The sequence below is a fragment of the Apium graveolens genome, chromosome 6 (assembly GCF_009905375.1).
Source record: "Apium graveolens cultivar Ventura chromosome 6, ASM990537v1, whole genome shotgun sequence".
NCBI lineage: Eukaryota > Viridiplantae > Streptophyta > Magnoliopsida > Apiales > Apiaceae > Apium > Apium graveolens.
Window position 1 is genome coordinate 259164107 of NC_133652.1, and position 20016 is coordinate 259184122.

At 34.7% G+C, this 20016-nt stretch overlaps 2 protein-coding genes and 1 non-coding gene across 5 annotated transcripts; all 3 read right to left on the bottom strand.

Moving 5' to 3' along the window:
- Positions 1-1720: 1720 nt before the first annotated feature.
- Positions 1721-8081, bottom strand: LOC141668274 (uncharacterized). 3 transcript variants are annotated; one of them, XM_074475081.1, is made up of 3 exons: positions 6140-8081; positions 3083-3190; positions 1721-2183 (listed from the first exon to the last, which is right to left on the bottom strand). In XM_074475081.1, the coding sequence occupies exon 1, from the start codon at positions 7939-7941 to the stop codon at positions 6292-6294; it is 1650 nt and encodes a 549-aa protein (XP_074331182.1). In that variant the 5' UTR covers positions 7942-8081; the 3' UTR covers positions 1721-2183; positions 3083-3190; positions 6140-6291. The 3 variants fall into 3 exon arrangements, with proteins under 3 accessions (XP_074331182.1, XP_074331181.1, XP_074331183.1); XM_074475080.1 differs by lacking the exon at positions 1721-2183 and having other exon boundaries at positions 2201-3190; XM_074475082.1 differs by lacking the exons at positions 1721-2183; positions 3083-3190 and adding an exon at positions 3692-5948.
- A 1849-nt stretch (positions 8082-9930) lies between these two features.
- Positions 9931-14453, bottom strand: LOC141668360 (mitochondrial import inner membrane translocase subunit Tim9). Its single transcript, XM_074475215.1, has 2 exons — positions 14212-14453; positions 9931-10412 (listed from the first exon to the last, which is right to left on the bottom strand). The coding sequence occupies exons 1-2, from the start codon at positions 14304-14306 to the stop codon at positions 10226-10228; spliced, it is 282 nt and encodes a 93-aa protein (XP_074331316.1). The 5' UTR covers positions 14307-14453; the 3' UTR covers positions 9931-10225.
- A 2356-nt stretch (positions 14454-16809) lies between these two features.
- On the bottom strand, positions 16810-16916 carry LOC141669159 (small nucleolar RNA R71). Its single transcript, XR_012553450.1, has one exon. It is a non-coding gene; the product is annotated as a small nucleolar RNA R71 (small nucleolar RNA).
- Positions 16917-20016: the final 3100 nt, after the last annotated feature.

Sequence of the window (20016 nt, forward strand, 5' to 3'; positions counted from 1 at the left end):
GTGATATTAGTGTTTTAAGAAAGTTATAGAACATTGCTGAGCATAAATTTTCATTCCATTCCTTAAGTTTTAGTTTAAAAACTTGAATACATAGTTTTTTAGTCATTGGACCGAATCCAAGTATACGAAATTATTTAATATATTTATTACGTGTAATATTTACTTGAACCAAAATTATCATTTTTACAAATACAAACGTTATCCGAAATTCGAAAGAATTTATGCATTGATGAAATAAAAATTGAAAATCACATATTTAGTTATAGAGTGTGTAAATATCTATATTATATTATAATAACTGAAATGAGGTATAATTTGGTTTGATTTTTTTGGTTGGTTTGGTTATCTCCATTTATGACCGTCGAATCTTTTTAATCAAGTGATCAGAACCGTTAGAATCAAATACTAAAAGAATATATATTACTCAAGCTCGCAAGTTCGAACTCCGTCAATAACAAATATTTATATTATTATTTATACACTATTTAAACTCACACGTTCGAACCCCACCAATAATAAATATTTATATTATTATTTATACATTATCCAAAATTCAGGTTGAATAACAAATATTTATATTATTATTTATAGATATACTAATAAGATAATGATGTAAAAATAAATTTATTATAATTTTAAATAATATAAAAATATTAATAAATAGTCGTGAATGGCAAAAGTGGTAAAGCTAATATATATAAATGCGTTTTCCGCTTAAAAAAGACCTCATGATTGTATTTTGACCATTTATCCAGGTATCCCCTTTGACCCTGTGTTCTTAATATATATTTTTTACCCTACTTGTTTTCATCCTCGGTCATTTTCCCCAACTTTTTTTTCCTTGACAGAAGATTATTATTATTATTATTATAATATGGATGGTTATTTTGAGCATTTGAGCAGGTTTTTTGAACCGGATTGGGTCTAAAAGATTATTAGATATTCCAAAACATTTACCTAATTACAACATTTTGTTCAGACCCCACTTGCATTCGGCAAACAACATTTTGTGTTTTTGAATCAGAATATTCGAAATCCGTTAAATTCAAGTGATGAAGCAATGATGACAGTTTTAAATTCGTGAATTGTGGGGTTAACTTTGTGTTGTTAGCATTAGAACAAGTTGTGTCTGTCCCGCACATCTGCAACGTCCTCCCAAGCTCGCATTAAAGGGTATTACGACAATATAACTTCTTGTAAATCAATTATATATGATCGGGTCGATTCTAGTCGCATCGAATATTTTGTCCCTTCCCCTAAACACATGATCCCCGCCTGACATGGGGTCAAATAATTCGGCAGTGCATTCACTATTTATAGTCTACAATTCCATTTCTGTCCCAGCAAAAATAACAATGATTATTAATTGCAGTCTTAATCACAATACTTAATTGTATGCACACGTGCTCCTTCGCTCCCTACCACTAAGTAGTGTTTAACAAAGTACAAACAACTACAAATGGTGCTAGCAGCACATATGCAACTTCTTGTTAGCGAGGGACATTTCTGCCTTTGCCACACATGAAACACACAATCACCGAACTAAGAATTTTATCCCATAGTTGGAGATTATAATAGATATATCATCTCAATCATATCAATGGCAGATGATGTCCCAGATATAGAGTGTTGTCTATCTACAAAACCCACCTCTTCATCACACCAATCTCCTATACTAACTGATGAATCGGAATTCAGAAGCTAGTGTAACAATGTTCTACTTACCACATAAGAATAAAACCATAGAATAAGCAGTCAAGGACATCATGACTTCAATACTATATATATCAGAGCAGAACACAAATGTATCACTATATTGCACACAAAGTCTTGGGTGTAACTATATTATCTAATTTTTCGGAAGGTAATCATTTCCCTTGGATAATTAAACCACAGAATAATGATCATGTGCTGATCAAATGCTACTCAGGAATGTATTCTGATGTCACACTAAACACTTTTAACTGTTGCAGACTAAATGATGTCAATGAAACTCGGGCTGATTGGAAAGTAAAAGATGAACTGGAGTCCGCTTCCTTAAAGTGCTGGAAGTATGAAACACGAATTACTATATCAGATTTTTTTGAGTAAGAACATCACCTTTAGTGAAGCTCCGCCAATTAAGAAGCCGTTGATAACTGGTTGAGCTACCAATTCTTAACAGTCTCCTCCATTCACAGAGCCTAAGAATTGGCATTTGACGACAATTATAATATGTGTGACAGCCAGTACATGTGATGTTTTTATGTATTCAATGCAAGAGGAAGAGGTGTGAGAAAGAAGACATGCACAAGAGAAAGAAGACATTCAATTTATAGTGGACCTGGTAAGAGACTAAACTATTTGATAAAAATTATATTGACGCCACAAAGTATCATGTATCAACTCCGAATTGAAATGTATGTTGTCTATAGCATTGATAAGTTTTGTTTTTATCTAAAACAGAACTGGCTGGGTGATTCCAACACCAACAGATATAAGTGCGGGTTTATCTAAAACAGAACTGACAGGGTGAATCCAACACTAAGAAATTAATCGAACAAGAGTATCAAGTTACTAACACAGTGCACATCTTCTTCTAATAAAGAAGTAAACAACAAGACTGGGTCAAGATCCTAAAATGATGTGTGCAAATTATGCCTTCACAACCGCACCAAGCTTATTTATGTACATGAAAGTACCAAATCACCAGTAAATACTTGTCATATTTATATCAGGACTCAACATCCTGTATTACAAATGACATTACAAATGCATATATTTTACCAAGAGTAAATTAGTAACAGAACCAGAATTACTATTGCTGCTAAGCAGAAATGAGACGAGGAATTAAAAAATAAATGGAATATTAATACAAACATTCTGATGCATGATTATGAAGACCAACCAGCTTGTGGGATTTTTTTAACTGAATCCATGTGATAACAGCACAGCCACTCAAACTATGCTACTCCGAGTGCATAACGTCCCGGCAAGTGCAAAAGAAGCCAACAATTTTAACCAAAATTGATACATAACATATGATTTTTTCCTACCAATCGACAAAAATGTAAAACCTTGTTATCCAGATGGATGGACTAACCTCCTGAGCTTGAGCAGGGGTTGCTACCTTTCCGGTGCCCAAAATGGTTCATAGGCCAGGAAATTATTAGACCAATGTGTAACACATTCTGCAATTGATGCACTTCGCCTGTCATATTTAGCGAAAAGGAGATATAATAAATTTTCTCTATATAGCAAGTAATAGGTTCTACCCCTACGAAAATATATTTTGCAGCATGGGAATTTTGAGAAACAGGCAAATCACGATGCAGGCAACCAAGCAGTCATAAACAGTGAAATATCTTCCTGATACATTGTACTAGTTATTCAGGGGATAGTATAATAGAGCTAAACAAGTAGAGTTTTTTCGCTAATCATAATTTCAATATAAAGCAATTAGTTATAAGTACCTCTCACTGGTCTAACAAGAAGAAACTAAACATAGGAAACAACAGAAAAAAAATGCCAACAGGATAGTTAACCAAAAGCAAAATGAAATACATCCCATCTCTTGGGTAATTTCAGGTTCACGGGAGGGTTTGAAAACTTAGGCAACTGGAGAATGGAGTACATGATCCTGTGTGCAGCGGGGGGGGGGGGGGGGGGAATTTCCACATGGGAACTCCAGGATAACCTGGATATGGAGAAGGGACTGGAGAAGGTAAGAAGCCTGGATCAAAATTATAATATTGATATGGGAAGCCAATAAAAAAGACAAAGGTGATTGTGGAAGTTATGATACTGATATGGAGTACATGATTCTGTGTTGTGTCAACAGCAGCAGGGGCTGTGAATTTCCACATGGGAACTCCAGGATAACCTGGATATGGAGAAAGGACTGGAGCAGGTAAGAAGCCTGGATCAAAATTATAATATTGATATGGGAAGCCAATAAAAAGACAAAGGTAATCGTAGAAAGGTTGAGAAGCCGAGGTTGTGCCCTCTTTTCGAGACTCTCTTTAACTTTTTGACTCCATGTCTTAACTGCATTTCAGATATATCATGCTTCTTCGTACTTTTAGATCTTCAGTACTGTGGACATTCTTCTTCGTTATTTCCTTCTCTGTATCATGCTTCTCAGATTGCTCCCCCAGATCACCACCCCACTGAGTTGATCGTGTTCTCATCATGATGGAAATCTAAAACTTATAAGTAACAGGTGAAACTTTAAGGAGTGAGTATGTATGAGGAGATGAGTAGTGTGGCTACTGGCTAGTATTACAAATATACAAAAACCTTAATGTTACCATAGTGCGATGGAAAATTGATCCAATGAATCTAAACCGGCTAAATTCAACGGTGTAATGTTAACAATCACAAAGGCGTTTAGGGCAGTCCACTTTACAATTTATTATTTTTTGTTGTTTCTATGATTGCATTTGCTCTTAAACATGAATATCTTAATGGTAAAATCATGCCAGCCACAACATGATATCATCAACATATGAATACATCATTTCGGATGATGTTTATTAGTCTACAGTTACGCCAATTACGGGCAGCATTATAGCCCTTGTTCAAATGAAAAAAGATGCCCCTGCAGCTAGTGTCCTACACTATTAAACAGTAACAATTTAAGTGGAAGAATTCAATTGTATCTCATCCTTTCTTTTCACATATATTCTTTTTTAACCTTTTGCCTTTATCTCCTAAACCATTGATGCAAAGTTGCGTAGTACTTAATGCCCATCACCAACCAATTAACTACATGGACAATGAAAATGTGTATAAAATAGGTAGAATTCTTGTAAATTCAGATACCTAACAATTACATACAAACTCTTCATGTAACAGCAAAAAATTGGTTCTGGTTTTCTGCTGTCGCTTGAAATCAAATATAAAGCTTCAGCTAAGACCATTTCATGTTGTGTGTTCAGGATGAAATTTGTCGTATCTAAGCTTACATATAGTCTATGTCGTTATCTATGCAAAAATTTCCAACTATTAATAAGATTCTGTGGCTAGACCTCATAACAGATGAAAAATTCCAGAGTTAGACTTTACAATGTAACTCGAAAGGGTATAAAGCAGCAACTTCAATATAGGACAAGTAATTGAGAGGGGGAAAATACAAATCAGGCTCAAAGAGTAGAAGACTATAAAACACAAGACTAGGATAAAACCAATTCATTCAGTAATCTGAGAAAAGGAAAGTTCATATCTTGTAAATTATCATATTAGCATAAAAACCTATCTGGATGATCATAAACTCCTAACTGTGCCGTTAGTTAAAACCTTTCTACGATGTATATACAGTAAGTGTGAGTTTATTTATAAGGGGGTAAATTAATAAAAACGTAAAAATCAGGTTAGTTATGAGAGGAGGTAAAGACGAATATAAAGGGTTTACTAAAAAAAAAATAGTAGCATAAATGAACATTGATGAACTAGTTCAATGAATTAATAACTGGAGCAAATTACTAAACTCAAATAACATATAAACCATGACCTATGAAGTGAAGTGTGCATCTACTGAGAGAGGTCTTTGTGCGCCCTATCATCCAGAGGCTAAAAGTGTGACTATCTTTACAATAATACAGATGTACGACTTCTAAACATGCTAAACCATTAACAAAATAAAGGACAAAATTGTAGGAAAATAAACACAAAAACCTAATGAAAATGGTGTTGGAAATATTAGGCTTCTACCAGCTGAGTAAAGTTTTTTCTCCAATTTCTATTTACACCTAATAAGATGCTACTGCAATAGTCAGAAACTGACTGAGGATGTCACCTTTAATAAGTGAAAATCAATACGATGTTCGTTTACAAGTTGAACATTGAGATCTTGGAATAGTTTATCAACATGAAATTGCCAGAAAAGAGGTAGTAGACTCTACCTTTACCTAATCGCAACTAGGAATAGCATCTTGTATGTGATTGCATGCATATGAAAGGAGTGTACCCTTGAAAAAAGGTAAATCTTCATTATTTTTATATCATTTCGAGGAAATGTTGAAAAAGCAATCTTAAAATAATACACCACATGACAGATATATTTCCCACAATTTGGCTATGTTACTTGTATTAGAGAACTGAATTTATATATTTATTTTTTATAAATTAGACAGGTAATAAAGACGAGAATGAAGCTTACTCAATCAAATGCCGATATTTTACATCTTCCAGTGAGTTTTCATATCTAAGCTCAAGATACAACAGATTGAGGGTACAGACATTAGGGTCATAATATATTGCTTCCATCCCTGTCTTACTCTTCCTCGCTGCAATTTTTTTCTTGAAGATCTCCTACTGATCAACACATTTAGGATTAGAAACCATATTTACAGTAGAAACTGATGGTTCTAAACCGGATTTAATCATTTCATTAAGGAGTTTTTGGGCTTCTTCTAACTTTCCATCCTTGCTAAGAACTTCGATAGTCAAAATGTAACTAGCCATATTTGGAACCATTCCATTTTCACCCATTTCCTTGATCAGACTCAAGGCTCTGTAGGAGTTATTCTCTTTGCAGTAACCGTAAATCATAGTATTGTATATAACATCATTTGGCTGCAAACCAATAGTGGGCATTGATCTAAACACCCTCGAAGCTTCTTTCATATTGCCTTGACTGCACCAACCATGTACCAAGACTCCATATGTACAAATGTCAGCAATCAAACCAGCCTTTTCCATGCAGGAATGCACTTCCAATGCTCTTTCCATGTTATTTGATCTAATAAATGAATCAATTAGAATTGTATATGTCACTTTTGTTGGAGGAATGCCTCTCTCCTCCATCTCTCGTACTAACTCTGCAACCTTTGCTGGATTTCCATCTTTAGAAAAACCAGCAATTAAAACATTGTAAGTAACAAGAGACGGTAATAAACCAGCAGATTTCATTTGATTAAAAAACCATAAAGCTCTGTCAAATCTACCAATGTCACAAAATCCATCTATCAAAATGTTAAAAGTTATCACAGTAGGATTCAATCCGTCCTTCCTCATCTGATCAAGTAACCTCTCCACCTCCACCACCTTGCCTTCTTTAAATAACCCTCCAAGTAAAACATTATAGGTAACAACATTACACGCCACACCTCTCTCGCGCATATCAGCAAACAGTCTATAAGCCATTCGTACATTACAATCTTTACAATATACATTCATCACCGAATTATAAGTATACAAGTCCGGCAAAATCCCATCACTCTTCATCTTTTCAAACAACTCAAATCCGTCCCGTTTAAGATCATTCTTAAAATACCCATTAATCAAAATCGTATAAGTATACTGATTAGCAACCAACCCCAACTCCCTCATCTTACCAAACAACTCCCTCGCTCGCGCAATCTCCCCATTCTTACAACACCCATCAATCAAAGAACTATAAATAACAACATTTGCACGAAAGCCCATTTTTTCCACCATCCCTAAAACCTTGAAAGCCTTGCTCATTTCATTATTATCGCAACAACCCTTCACCATAATTCCAAAACTATACAAATCCAACACAACCCTACTCTTAGTTTCATTAAAAAAATCCCAACTTTCACTAAAAATCCTACCTTTAACAAGATAAATCAACACATTATTATAAGTATTTGAAGTGGGCACAAGGCCTTTGTCAAGCATTTCATAAAAAAAGAAAAGGGTATGCTCAGGTACCTGAGATTTGACATGGGCATTGATTAGAACTTCGTAAAGAACAGTAGAGTATGAATAAGAGGGAGAAAATTGATCAAGAATTGAAGAAATAGGTTGTTGGACCCGAGCCGAAATGAGGTGAAGAAGGAGAGATTGAGCATGGGAGAGTAAGTTAGAGGAGAGGAGGAGGTGGAGGAGAGTAGAGATAGATTGAGGAGAGTGGTGAGTTGAAGAATTGAAGAGTGAGAGAGCTTTGAGGGGTGGGAGTTTCACCATTCTTGGAATTAGAGACATGGCTTGAGACATGTTTTATGGGTTTCTAAGAACAAGAAAATTGATCAAGATTATAGAGAAGCTAAGTAGAATTGAGAACTCTTTATTGTAAGAAGACGGAAGATGCTGAGTACTGTGATGGTTCTGTGCAGAGCCTCAACTTATTTTGTGGTAGGAACCTGAATCTGAATTTGCGAAATAAATTAGTATGAATTTTGTTTTATAAATGTTGGGCCAAATTGGTTCAATTTTTTTAAAAAAATCTGAGGGGGGCGTTTGGTTATCTCGGGAAAACGGAATGAAATCGAGAAAGGTAAAGGAAGAGAAAAGAAAGTAAAGACCCATAATTGTTTTACGTGTTTGGTTCAGATCCGGAAACGGAATGAAAATTTACATGATTACATTTATTTTTTATTTTTTAATATTAAACAATCTCAATATAATCAAATATATTTATATTATAACAGTATAATATATTAACATTATAATAAATAAACAAATTTAATTATTTAATAGCATCATTAACTTTTTTAATAAATTAACATATAAATTTATATCAAAATTATTTTTAATTTATAAAAACTAAATTATAAATATTTTTAATTTTTAAAATTAATTTTGCATACTGATGTATATTTTTGGTCCAAGATTTAAATTATAATTGAAATAAGAAAATAAAAGTGAGAAAGGGTGTTCAAATACGTAGTGGGAGGTGGGAAATGGAGTTTGAGGAATAAAGGGTAAACCTACAACTAAAAAAGGGGAAAATGAATGATTGTTTTCACTAAACAAACATCAACAAAAGGAATAACCCAATTTTTTTCCCTTTCCCTTTATTGAATACCTTCTATCAAACGCCCCCTGAGTTTTTACTCGTACTAATTTAAACCCCGTTCCCATTAATTTATATTAAATATTTTAATTATCTAATCATAAAATAACTTTAACATATTTATTTAAATATATAATAATTGTTATAGAAATAATAAAATAATTAGAACCACGTATGGGTTCAGCTTGTAGTTCAACATGATAAGGGTAAGGAGACTATGAATTTAATAATTTAGTAGTTATATTATATTATATTATTTTTATTTTTAATAATCAAAATAATGAAATAACTGTTCAATTAAATTATAACTAATTTTGATTAATATAATTTAGTATAGATTATTGTTTAGTATTAGATATAATATAAATAGTTGTATTTGGTGAAATTTAAACATGGGCTATAAAAAACAATGAACTCCGAAACTTGAATGATGGATTTTTTAGTATTCGGATCTAAGGCTCCTGAGAAGATCTGACATTAATCGGAGAAGATCTGACATTAATGATTAAGAATAATCAAACCGAATAAAGAAAATGACCAAATTGTATCCCATTACTGTTTTGATAATTTAGTATAGATTTGGTTGAAGTTTAGTTCACAAAGTTAAAAATTGGTTATCGGTTATTTAGCAAAAGAATAAAATTGGGTGTAATCGGATTTATTTAATTTGATTTAAAATTGCTCCTCCTCCGTCCTGGTGTAGCATTATCTCCTTCCATCCATTTTCCTTTCACAGATGCCTAGAATTTGAAAATTTGACAGAAACAAGATGGGTCTGTTTAACTAGCAAAACAAATACAAGCTCGATCGGCATTTCTAAATTATGGTTTAGTAATTGGCAGGGGAAAAAGATGATTTTAATTTTTATAATCATAGATAGTAATATGCAGATATTTCTTATTTCATGAAGACGAATTTGCAAGAAAGAAGAAAATGCCATTGTTTTTTTTAATCAAATTGAGGTTGCAGTGACAGGCGATTTCACTTCCATTTCTCAATCTGTTACCATGCATTGATCCGACACCTGGCTTATCAAGAACCTGGTAAAAACATTACCGGTGAGATTCTACTCCATAAACTAGTAGTCAACCTGTAAATTAGCTGATGGAAAATATATTTTTCAAGAATAACATCCCTTGAACCGCATTACGTTCTATCAAATGTATACGAAAGTAAAATAGTAGTCAACCTGTAAAACAGCTGATAGAAACAGCCTTTGAACCGCACTATGTTCTATCAAATGTATATGAAAGTAATATCTGCATGGTTTTAAGATACTCCGTCATGAGCTTAGTACAAGATATGACAAATAAAACACCTGCCTGAGGACTAACTTCACTATTGGGAAAAAGAAGTTCCTGTAGACAACCGATGGTAAATAAGACTTGTTCTCTATTATTTATCCGCACAAGTTGGTGATGTCTCACTAGTAACTACTGAGTACTGATAGTTACATAAACCAATATGCGGATACAAGGCCAGCTCTTAATCCTGCGTGGCAGCTCCTTGATTGAGTTCTGCAAATCGCATACCAACTCGCATGGAGTGCTTTAAAAACTTCTCTGCACATCGTCTGACACAGGTATCCTCTTGCTTGTCTAAGGTTTTGCGTCTAAATGAGTCCACACAATCTGTAAAACATCTCTCGACCAGGGAATTATACATCCTAAGACTGATAAAAGAATCGAAAAAAGAAACATCAGATAAGCTATTTCCAATAATAATAGAATCAGAGCTTACTTGTATAACTAATTGCAAACAGTGAGAAGATAACAGGTACACATTACGTTAAGAGAAAAACAATGAGGAGGCTTCAGTGTTCCACAAATGTTATTTCTTTATTAAGCAAACATTTTTTGAGGAAAAGCTACACCAGAGACATGTAATTACAAATTTATCTTCTCTTCACTCTATGCATACATACTGCATAGAGTTATTTTACTTATTGCAGCATATATATTGATTCGTTTTCCCTTGAAATCAAAGATGATTTTGCACCAGAATTCTAAAGATATAATTTTAACTTCACTGACATAGTACCGTAAAAACAGTGGTGAAAGTGTAACACGATAAATGTTGTTCACAAATATTTGTTTTTTAACTCCTAAATCTGTAATAAAAAAACTACTACAAATATGATACCTCTAATAGGCAATATCACGGATATTAAAAGTGCAAGCTTGCACAGACACATTTCGAGCAGACAGTGATGTAAACTAATTGTCGTAACATCTAAAAACAAACAAAAACTAAAAAATGCCGCAGCAAGGCTAAAGTGACAAAATCGAGAAATCAATATGAGATGTGGTTCCCTTAACGTCCATATGCAACAAAAGATCACAGATGGTTTTTAGAAGAACATTAGTATAGGCTTTACAATTACAGAGTTACACAACATCAATACTTGTGCAACACGATTTATTACAATTTGAGAAGCCAAAAAAGAAGCTAATCTCGACAAATCTGTAGACTTTAACACCTTAAATGTTAGATTTAAGGATAAGAAAACATCTAATTATTCAAAAACAGCACTGTAGATATCAAACATACAACTTTTATAATTGTTTGATTAATGATAATAGATACTCAATAGAGTATATGGTATATTAATATTTGGTAGGTCTGCTAGAATTATTTGTAATATATACGATTCTCCTGATATCTGCTAAAATCAAGATATTTACAACACTGGTTAACAAGATCCATCTTAATATAGCGGAACATACAAAAGCCTCAATCTCGTGCAGTAAAGGTAATTTATTTGAATAAAATCAACAAACCACTCTATTTGTAAAAGAAAATGTACATAAATTTAATAACAGTAACAACCCCCCAATTTCCTCCTCTCATGACTTTTATACAAATAATATTGAGCTTTGAATCCTAGAACCATTCTGGGCTGTATGGCACCTAAATTCATGTCCTATCTGTATGCAGAGTTACTGTAAGCCATTTGGGTTGCAATTACATATTACACTAAACCATCTTCCAAGCATGCTAATATAAACAATCAATACTGACACTTGGTGATCTATTTAATAAAAAATTAATAGTAGCAATCAACAAACAAAAGCAAAAGAAGGAATGACGTAGAATAACAATTTTATGAAAAATAGCACACATGCAATTTTTCATTCTGTATATTAATTTCCCTACTAATTTAGTTTTCAGTTTTACATATTTATGTTTTAAAAATAAGAGTAGCAGTTGGCTACAATATACTGTATTTATTAGACAAAAATGGTATATTTTATAGAAGGTTTACTTGAACATTAAAAAACATCTGCAAATAAACCTTGTGAAAAACATCCGTTGTAATAAGTCGAGAAAAGCTCATCTATTTATACAATGTTAAAATGAGAATACTCATGGACGTAGCTGAATTGTGAAATTTTACTGGAAGACCTGAATGACCGGTGACACTAATTTACTATCTAGATAACAATAACATATTATTCGACACTCTCCACCAAAAAATAAGTCATTCACACTGTTTAATTTATATATGCATAAATATATGTACCTTTTGCCATATTGCTAAAAATTAAAATATCAAGACATGCCTAAGCTACTAAGGCATAGGGCAAATTGACCGTCTCCCAATCCCCATGACTTGAAGTAACACCCGCAAAACCATTAGTCATAAGCTCACAAATCAATAGCAACATAATTAGACATACATTGTATCTCAACCTTCCTCCTCAGTCCTCTCTGTTCAATTAGTTACTTTCTGGTATTTGGTCTTAACTCTTAATTAGTCCACTAAATTAATAGTTACCTACGATAATGTTAAGAATAGAACACCGCCATTAATAGCTAAATCATGCAGATTGGAGGCAACAAACAATTACTGCATACAAGTTGTAACAATATCTAATTAAGAAATGGAAAAAATGGGTACCCAGTATATCCGGGTTATATATAAAAACACAAGAGAACAAATATACATTACAAAAAACTAGGCATATTCACAAACACGGAGCAGGCATATGATGGTGAGTGCGTGAATAGGCATCACAGAGTGTAAAATGAAAAGGGGTTTGAACCTGGCAACGGAAGATGCAAAATTTCTTAAAACCTGATAAAACCCCCTAGAGCTTATACAGTTTTTTAAGGATCAAAAAACATCTAATTATACAAAAACAGCATTTTAGATATTAAACATACAGCCTTCATGAATGTTTAATTAATGATTATAGATAATCAATAAGGCATATGGGATATGTGAACTAAAGACACCCCAAACCCAAACAGGGATTCACTAATTACAATGAAAACATCAGTGAGCTAGTAACTGACAGATGACTACCACAAGTCAGAAAATATATAAATGACGATTTAAAGCTTTGAGACTGCCAATAACCAGAAAGGCTTACAAAATACTATCTCCTGAATAAACCACTCCAAACTTTTTCTCTCGTATGTATCCTCTCTTGTAACTGACCATTCCTTTTTTAACAATAAAATATGGACTTCCTTTATGCCCTTAGAACAACGTTGCCTATATGTTATCACAACAGGAGGTTTAACTGCTGTATACTTCATTACACATGTCTCATTAATGCCTTCAACCTCTTATTAATGGAAAAGAGTTTGCTAGAATATAACATTATAATTCAGGAGATTCTACTTGCCCCTGTCAAGACTCAAGAGCAATTTGACACACCTCGGAAATTTTCAGAAATTACTAGTACAATGTACAGTGACTGACTACCTTCCCCTTAATTTGATCTATCAACCATTGTTCCCTAATCTCAACCTGAACATTTTATATAATTCCCAACACCAAAGTTGTCAACCAACCTATTCCCCAATTGTAGCTCTAGATTCCTCACTTTGTCACCCCGCATATAAAAGCAACTTGAACTAAATAACACAACAGCTTTAGTCATTTTCACATTCCGTTAAACTATAAATTCAACTTTAACACCAAAAATATAGCAATAGTTCTAGCTTTGCTAGCATTAGACAAATCGAAGCATCACCGATAATCAAACAGTAAATATGTCAATTTTAATCACCAATTGAAATACACATTTGATAATGAAACGGACATTTTAATCATTGACAAAATTGATACCCCCTAATAGTCATAGAACGGATATTAAAACTTGCCACAACACACACATTTTAGAGCAGACACTGATGTAATAATAACTCAAACAAGGAAGCGACAAAATCGAGAAATCGGTATTACCACGTGTGGTTCCCTTAACGTCCATATGCAACAAAAGGATCACAGATGGTTTATAGAAGAACATTAGTATAGGCTTCACCATTACAGAGTCACACAACATTAATCACTTATGTAACTCGATTCATAATACAATTTGAGAAGCCAAAAAAGAACCAAAAAGCTAATGACTTTAAAAACTTAAAATTCAGATTTAAAGATAAAAGAAAACATGTAATTATTATACAAAAAAGAAAAAGCATTGTAGATATAAATAGGGGGGGGGGGGTTACAGTACCTGTCACGAATTTGAAGCTGGTCAATCATAGAAGCCATTTTAGCTTGATCTTCTTGAGGAAGAGAAGCAAGATCTCCGAGCATATTCTTGTCCATCGTATAATTGTGTTTGTGTTGAAACTGCGATTCTAGGATGTTTTAGGTTGGTGGTCTTGTTCTACTTATATCGCCCCCTCCCTAGTCCCTCGGCCTCAAGTTTGTGATAAAACCCTAAAAATTCAAAACCGCGTGGCCTATTCCTCTACCATTTTTCTTTTTTTCCCCTTTCTTTTCTTCTAAAACCGCCTCTTTCTCGTTCAATTGTATATAAAGTTTTTTTTAATTCTCGACACGCACTTTAATGTGAATATAAAATATATTTTCACAATTTATTTTTAACTTTTTTAATAAAATTTAAACATCAAATTTTTATTTAAAAAATTACAAAACTATACTTCAAATGAGCATTAAAATACGTGTTGAGCCCCGTACCTCAAGATATATACAATAGCCCCCGTATCTCAAGATATATACAATTGTTAAGTGGCATTTATGTCCACTTAGAATACTCTATAAAGGCCTGAATTGATATTTTGTACTCAAGTTATTTGTGTTTTTGATGTGTTTTTGTACTGTTTTGCATTTGAGGCATATAACAAGAATCGAGGTGATTTAGCCTTGCTTTGATCCTAAAATTGTATTAGGAAGGTGTCGTGAAGATTGCTCGTGCAAAGACCATTAAGAACCAGCAAATAAAGAAAGCAATTTCAGTTTTTCCAGAAGGATAGCGCGCCCGCGCTATGCTAGCGCGCGCCCGCGCCAGAGAAGCAGAATGACAGCGCGCCCGCGCTGATGAAAAGCGCGCACCCGCGCCAGGTCGGGATTCCAGATTCCTGTTTCAAAAAGAAGACTGTTTTTCTGGGCTTTTGGATTAATTGGGCTGCTATATAATGCCAACTTGAAGACGTTTTTCATAATTGAGCATAAGGAGAAGACATCAAGAAGACATATAACACAAATTCAATTAAGGCGAAGACGATCTAGTTTATTCTTGTGATTTTTTGTTCTAAGTTGTAATCTTGGATGCTCGTTTCTTGTTTTGTTGAACCTATACTCTGCATTACGTATATTGTTTATTATTCGTTTTATAAAGACCTAGTTTATTATACCATGCTTTTATCGAAACCCACAGCGATGATGAGTTCGTTTTTGGGCTAATCGTTATCGTGGGGTTCTAACGGATTTACTTATGGATTTCAATAGTTAATATATTTTGATACCTCAGTATGTGGTGATTGTATGATGTCTTAGTATTGGTTGTGCTTATTCGTTTTATGAGCGTCGCGAACTTATAAGATAGTATGTTAATCTCTAATGAAATGACAATGAATTTAGAGGTTTAGAACTTTCCATGCTAGCATAGGTTCATGTATGTGTTATGCATGATTCGTAGGTAATTTTAACCATCTTACTTGCCCTATGTAATCACGATAGATAACCTGCACATTAAAGCGTTATGTTGTCAAATTCTATAGATATATAGGGTCTCAATATTATTGGTGTCTATTTAGCTTCTATCTCTTTTGTGGATGTCTGGTAGTAGGGTATTCGTACAATAAAAATTGGCGTTTACTACTTTCGTGTTATCAGATTAGTGTCATCACCATTGCATGCTAAGGTTAAGAACAAAGAGGCTATTGAATGAAGTATTTAATGAAGTTAGAATCCCATGTTTATGTTATATAAGTTAATCAACCGTAATTCTCTTAGTTAATATAAATTAGTATAATCTCTTAGTTAGTCGTAGTTATAAACACTCTCAACTTGTTATCATCTTAACATTGAATAATAACCATACCATTGTTGCATAAGTGCATTAATTGAAATTAACCTAAACCAATCTCTGTGGGAACGAACTAGAATTAATTTTATATTAATTGCGATTGTGTATACTTGCGTGAATATTAGCGCGTATTTTCCTCCTAACAAGTTTTTGGCACCGCTGTCGGGGACTCGATGTTAATTTTTAGTTTATGTGCTTAACATCAGTGGTCGTTAAAGTTCATTGACTTGGATATTTTACTTACTTGTTTGTTGTTGCTTTTTAAGGTACTCTAAAGAGCGTGTATGCTAACGCGTTCACAACTTCGAAAGAGAACACTGGAAAAAGCAGAGGAGAAAGTTGAAGAAGAAATCTTAGTTGAGAAAGAAGAAGAAGCTCTTGTTGCAATGGGTGAACCAGATGCGAATACAAAGGTTTTTATGGATTATTCTTAGCCGAAGATCAATGATATTCATTCTAGCATTGTCAGACCAACCATCGCGGCTAACACTTTCGAAATCAAGGTTAGCATGATTCAGATGGTACAAAACTCGGTTCAGTTTGGGGGTTCTCCGATAGAAGATCCCAACATGTATATTCGAGATTTCATCGAGATCTGTGACACACTTCAAATTCAACAATGTGTCTGAAGATGCTATTAAGCTAAGGCTTTTCCCATTCTCACTGAGGGATAAAGCTAAGTGTTGGTTGCATTCTCTACCTCCAGGCTCTATCACCAAATGGGAAGATCTTTCTCAAAAGTTCCTTATTAAGTTATTTCCTATGGCGAAGACAACTGCAATCAGGAATGCTCTTACTCAATTTGCGCAGCAGTCTAGAGGGTCTTTATGTGAAGCTTGGGAGCGATATAAGGAGATGCTTCGAAAGTGTCCTCACCATGGGATGCCTGACTGGATGATCATTAACTGTTTCTACAACAGGTTGGGTGCAACTTCTAGACCTATGTTTGATGCAGCATCAGGTGGAGCCTTGTGGGCTAAGAGCTATGATGAAGCTTATGAGTTGATTGAACTGATGGCTATTAATGAATACCAGAACCCAACTCAGAGGCTACCTCAGGGCAAGGTAGCAGGAATTCTGAAAGTAGATGCAGCTACTGCTATAGCTGCTCAGCTTAAGGCTTTGACGATAAAGGTGGATTCTTTGGTTAATTATAGAGTTAATTAGATCACTAGTGTTTGTGAGCTTTGTGCTGGTGCCCATGAGACAGAGCAGTGTGCTATTTCTAGTGAATCACATCAGTTCGTGAGCAACTTTCAGAGGTCGCAGCAACCAGTTCCAGCCACCTATCATCCCAACAACCGCAATCATCCTAACTTCAGCTGGAGCAATACTCAGAATGCGGTTCAATAGCCTTATCAGCAGTATGTTGCAAAGCAATACAACCCCCCTAGTTTTCAGTAACCGCAATATGCACCAAGACAACAACTCCAACTGCAGCAATCTAATAAAAAATCTGAATTGGAGGAGTTGAGGCTCATGTGCAAGAGCCAAGCGATTTCTATTAAGACCTTGGAGAATCAAATTGGGCAGTTGCCAATGCCTTGCTGAATTGAAAACCGGGTACACTCCCTACTGACACTGAAGTGCCAGGCAAGAAGGAAGCAAATGAGCAGGTTAAGGCAATTACATTGAGGTCTGGGAAGGTTGCAAATCCTGAAAAATACCAAAATTTCGGAATAAATGAAGTTGTGGCTGAGGAAGAAGTGCAGAAGAAAGCAGAAGTGGAATCAAGGAAGACTACTGTGGAACACACTCCTCGTGAGGGAATACAGGGGAGAAACAGATCTATCCTCCACCTCCTTTTCCTAAGAGGCTGCAGAAGAAAAAGCTGGATAAGTAGTTTGAGAAGTTTCTGGAGGTGTTCAAGAAACTTCATATCAACATACCTTTCGCGGAAGCTCTTGAACAAATGCCTAGTTATGCGAAGTTTATGAAAGGTATTCTCTCTCGAAAAATGAAGCTCGATGAAATAAAGACAGCTGCTCTCACGGAGGAATGCAGTGTTGTGCTGCAACAGAAGTTGCCTCCGAAGCTTAAAGATCCTGGAAGCTTCACTATTTCTTGTACCATTGGAAACTTGTCGTTCGACAAGTGTTTATGTGATTTGGGAGCTAGCATCAATATGATGCCTTTTTCTGTCTTCAAGAAGTTGGACTTACCTTATCCAAAGCCTACCTATATGACCTTGTAGTTGGCCGATCGCTCTATTACATATCCACGAGGCATTGTGGAGGATGTCTTGGTCAAGGTGGACAAACTCATCTTTCTTGCGGACTTTGTAATTCTTGATTTCGAGGAGGATAAGAAGATTCCCATAATCTTGAAAAGACCTTTCTTGGCCACTGGCCAAACCTTGATTGATGTACAAAGGGTGAGCTCACTATGTGAGTGCTGGATCAGGATGTGACTTTTAATGTGTTCAATGCCATGAAATTCCCTACTGATAATGAGGAGTGCTTAAAAGTGGAGTTGGTTGATTATGTGGTTACTTCAGAACTTGATCAAATGTTAAGGTCTGACGCCTTAGAGAAAGCCTTATTGGAAAATTCAGATAGTGAAGATGACGAAGGTGATGAGCAGTTGCAATTTTTGAATGCTTCTCATTGGAAGCGAAGGCTGGATATGCCTTTTGAATCTCTTAGATTTGAGGAGCTGGACAAATCTCCAAAGCGCCTCAAGCCATCTATTGAGGAAGCTCCTACACTCGAGTTTTAGCCTTTGCCTGAACACTTAAGGTATGCATTTTTAGGTGATACAACTACTTTTCATGTTATTATTGCATCTGACCTTTCAGGTAGTGATGAGGAAAAGCTTTTGAGAATTCTGATAGAGTTCAAATCGGCAATTGGTTGGACTATAACAGATATCAAGGGAATCAGCCCTTCTTATTATATGCATAAAATTATGCTTGAAAGAAGATAGCAAGCCAACGGTTGAGCAACGGAGAAGGCTTAATCTGATAATGAAAGAAGTTGTGAAGAAGAAAATTTTAAAGTGGCTAGATGAAGTAATCATTTATCCCATTTCTGACAGTTCTTGGGTGAGTCCAGTTCAGTGTGTGCCGAAGAAAGGAGGCATCACAGATGTTGCTAATGAGAAGAATGAGCTCATTCCTACTCGAACAGTCACAGGGTGGAGATTTTGCATGGATTACAGGAAGCTGAACAAAGCCACGAGGAAGTATCACTTTCCTCTTCCATTCATTGATCAGATGCTTGACAGGTTGGCTGGGCATGAGTACTATTGTCTTCTGGATGGCTATTCGGGGTATAATGTAATAACTCGAATTTTTGAGACCTTGTAAAACGTTTAATAAATAGTAACCCTGACGGACGGGAAAAACTTTTGAGCCCACACTATGTAGTACATGAGAAAATGAGTTTCGGAGTTGATATTATGATTATACGTACCAAATGAGTGTATATAAACGCTATTAGTTTTCAAAGAAAACGAACTTTGAAAAACGAATATATTTACGACTGATCGAGGATTACGGGAATCCCAATATAATTACAAGATTAAAACCCTATGGATTTATATCCAAGTATGATAATTCAAAACATAAGGAATAAATGCGAAAGGAATTACATCGCGAACCATTTACGAGTAAGTATTACGAAAACGTTTAAGCGACCGAGCGAATGCGTAAACTATTAAATAAACGTAACGCACTAACTAACCATAGTAAGAAAGTAACCAACGTTACTTTACCAATTAGTGCGCTAGATATAGGATGATCAACCAAGGCTAATGGAATAGTAAGCTAAGGAAGCTAAGCAAGTGGCTTAGCTTGTAATCTACCACAAGCTAGTAGATTTGTCCATGGATTTGGCAACAAAAATAAACCTAGGATCCTAAACTAGAGAATATCAAATCAATATAAGATATCACCAACATACTTTCCAAGAAGCAACCAAGGAAGCAAGCATAAAACTCTCTCCCCACTTCTTCATCAAGCCATTCGGCTATTTCCAAAAAACC

Coding starts and splice junctions, on each gene's coding strand:
- LOC141668274 (XM_074475081.1), bottom strand. CDS start 7,941: ATGTCTCAAGCCATGTCTCTAATTCCAAGAATGGTGAAACTCCCACCC.
- LOC141668360 (XM_074475215.1), bottom strand. CDS start 14,306: ATGGACAAGAATATGCTCGGAGATCTTGCTTCTCTTCCTCAAGAAGAT. Junction 10,413..14,211: donor CAGCTTCAAATTCGTGACAG/GTACTGTAACCC, acceptor TTCTTTTATCAG/TCTTAGGATGTATAATTCCC.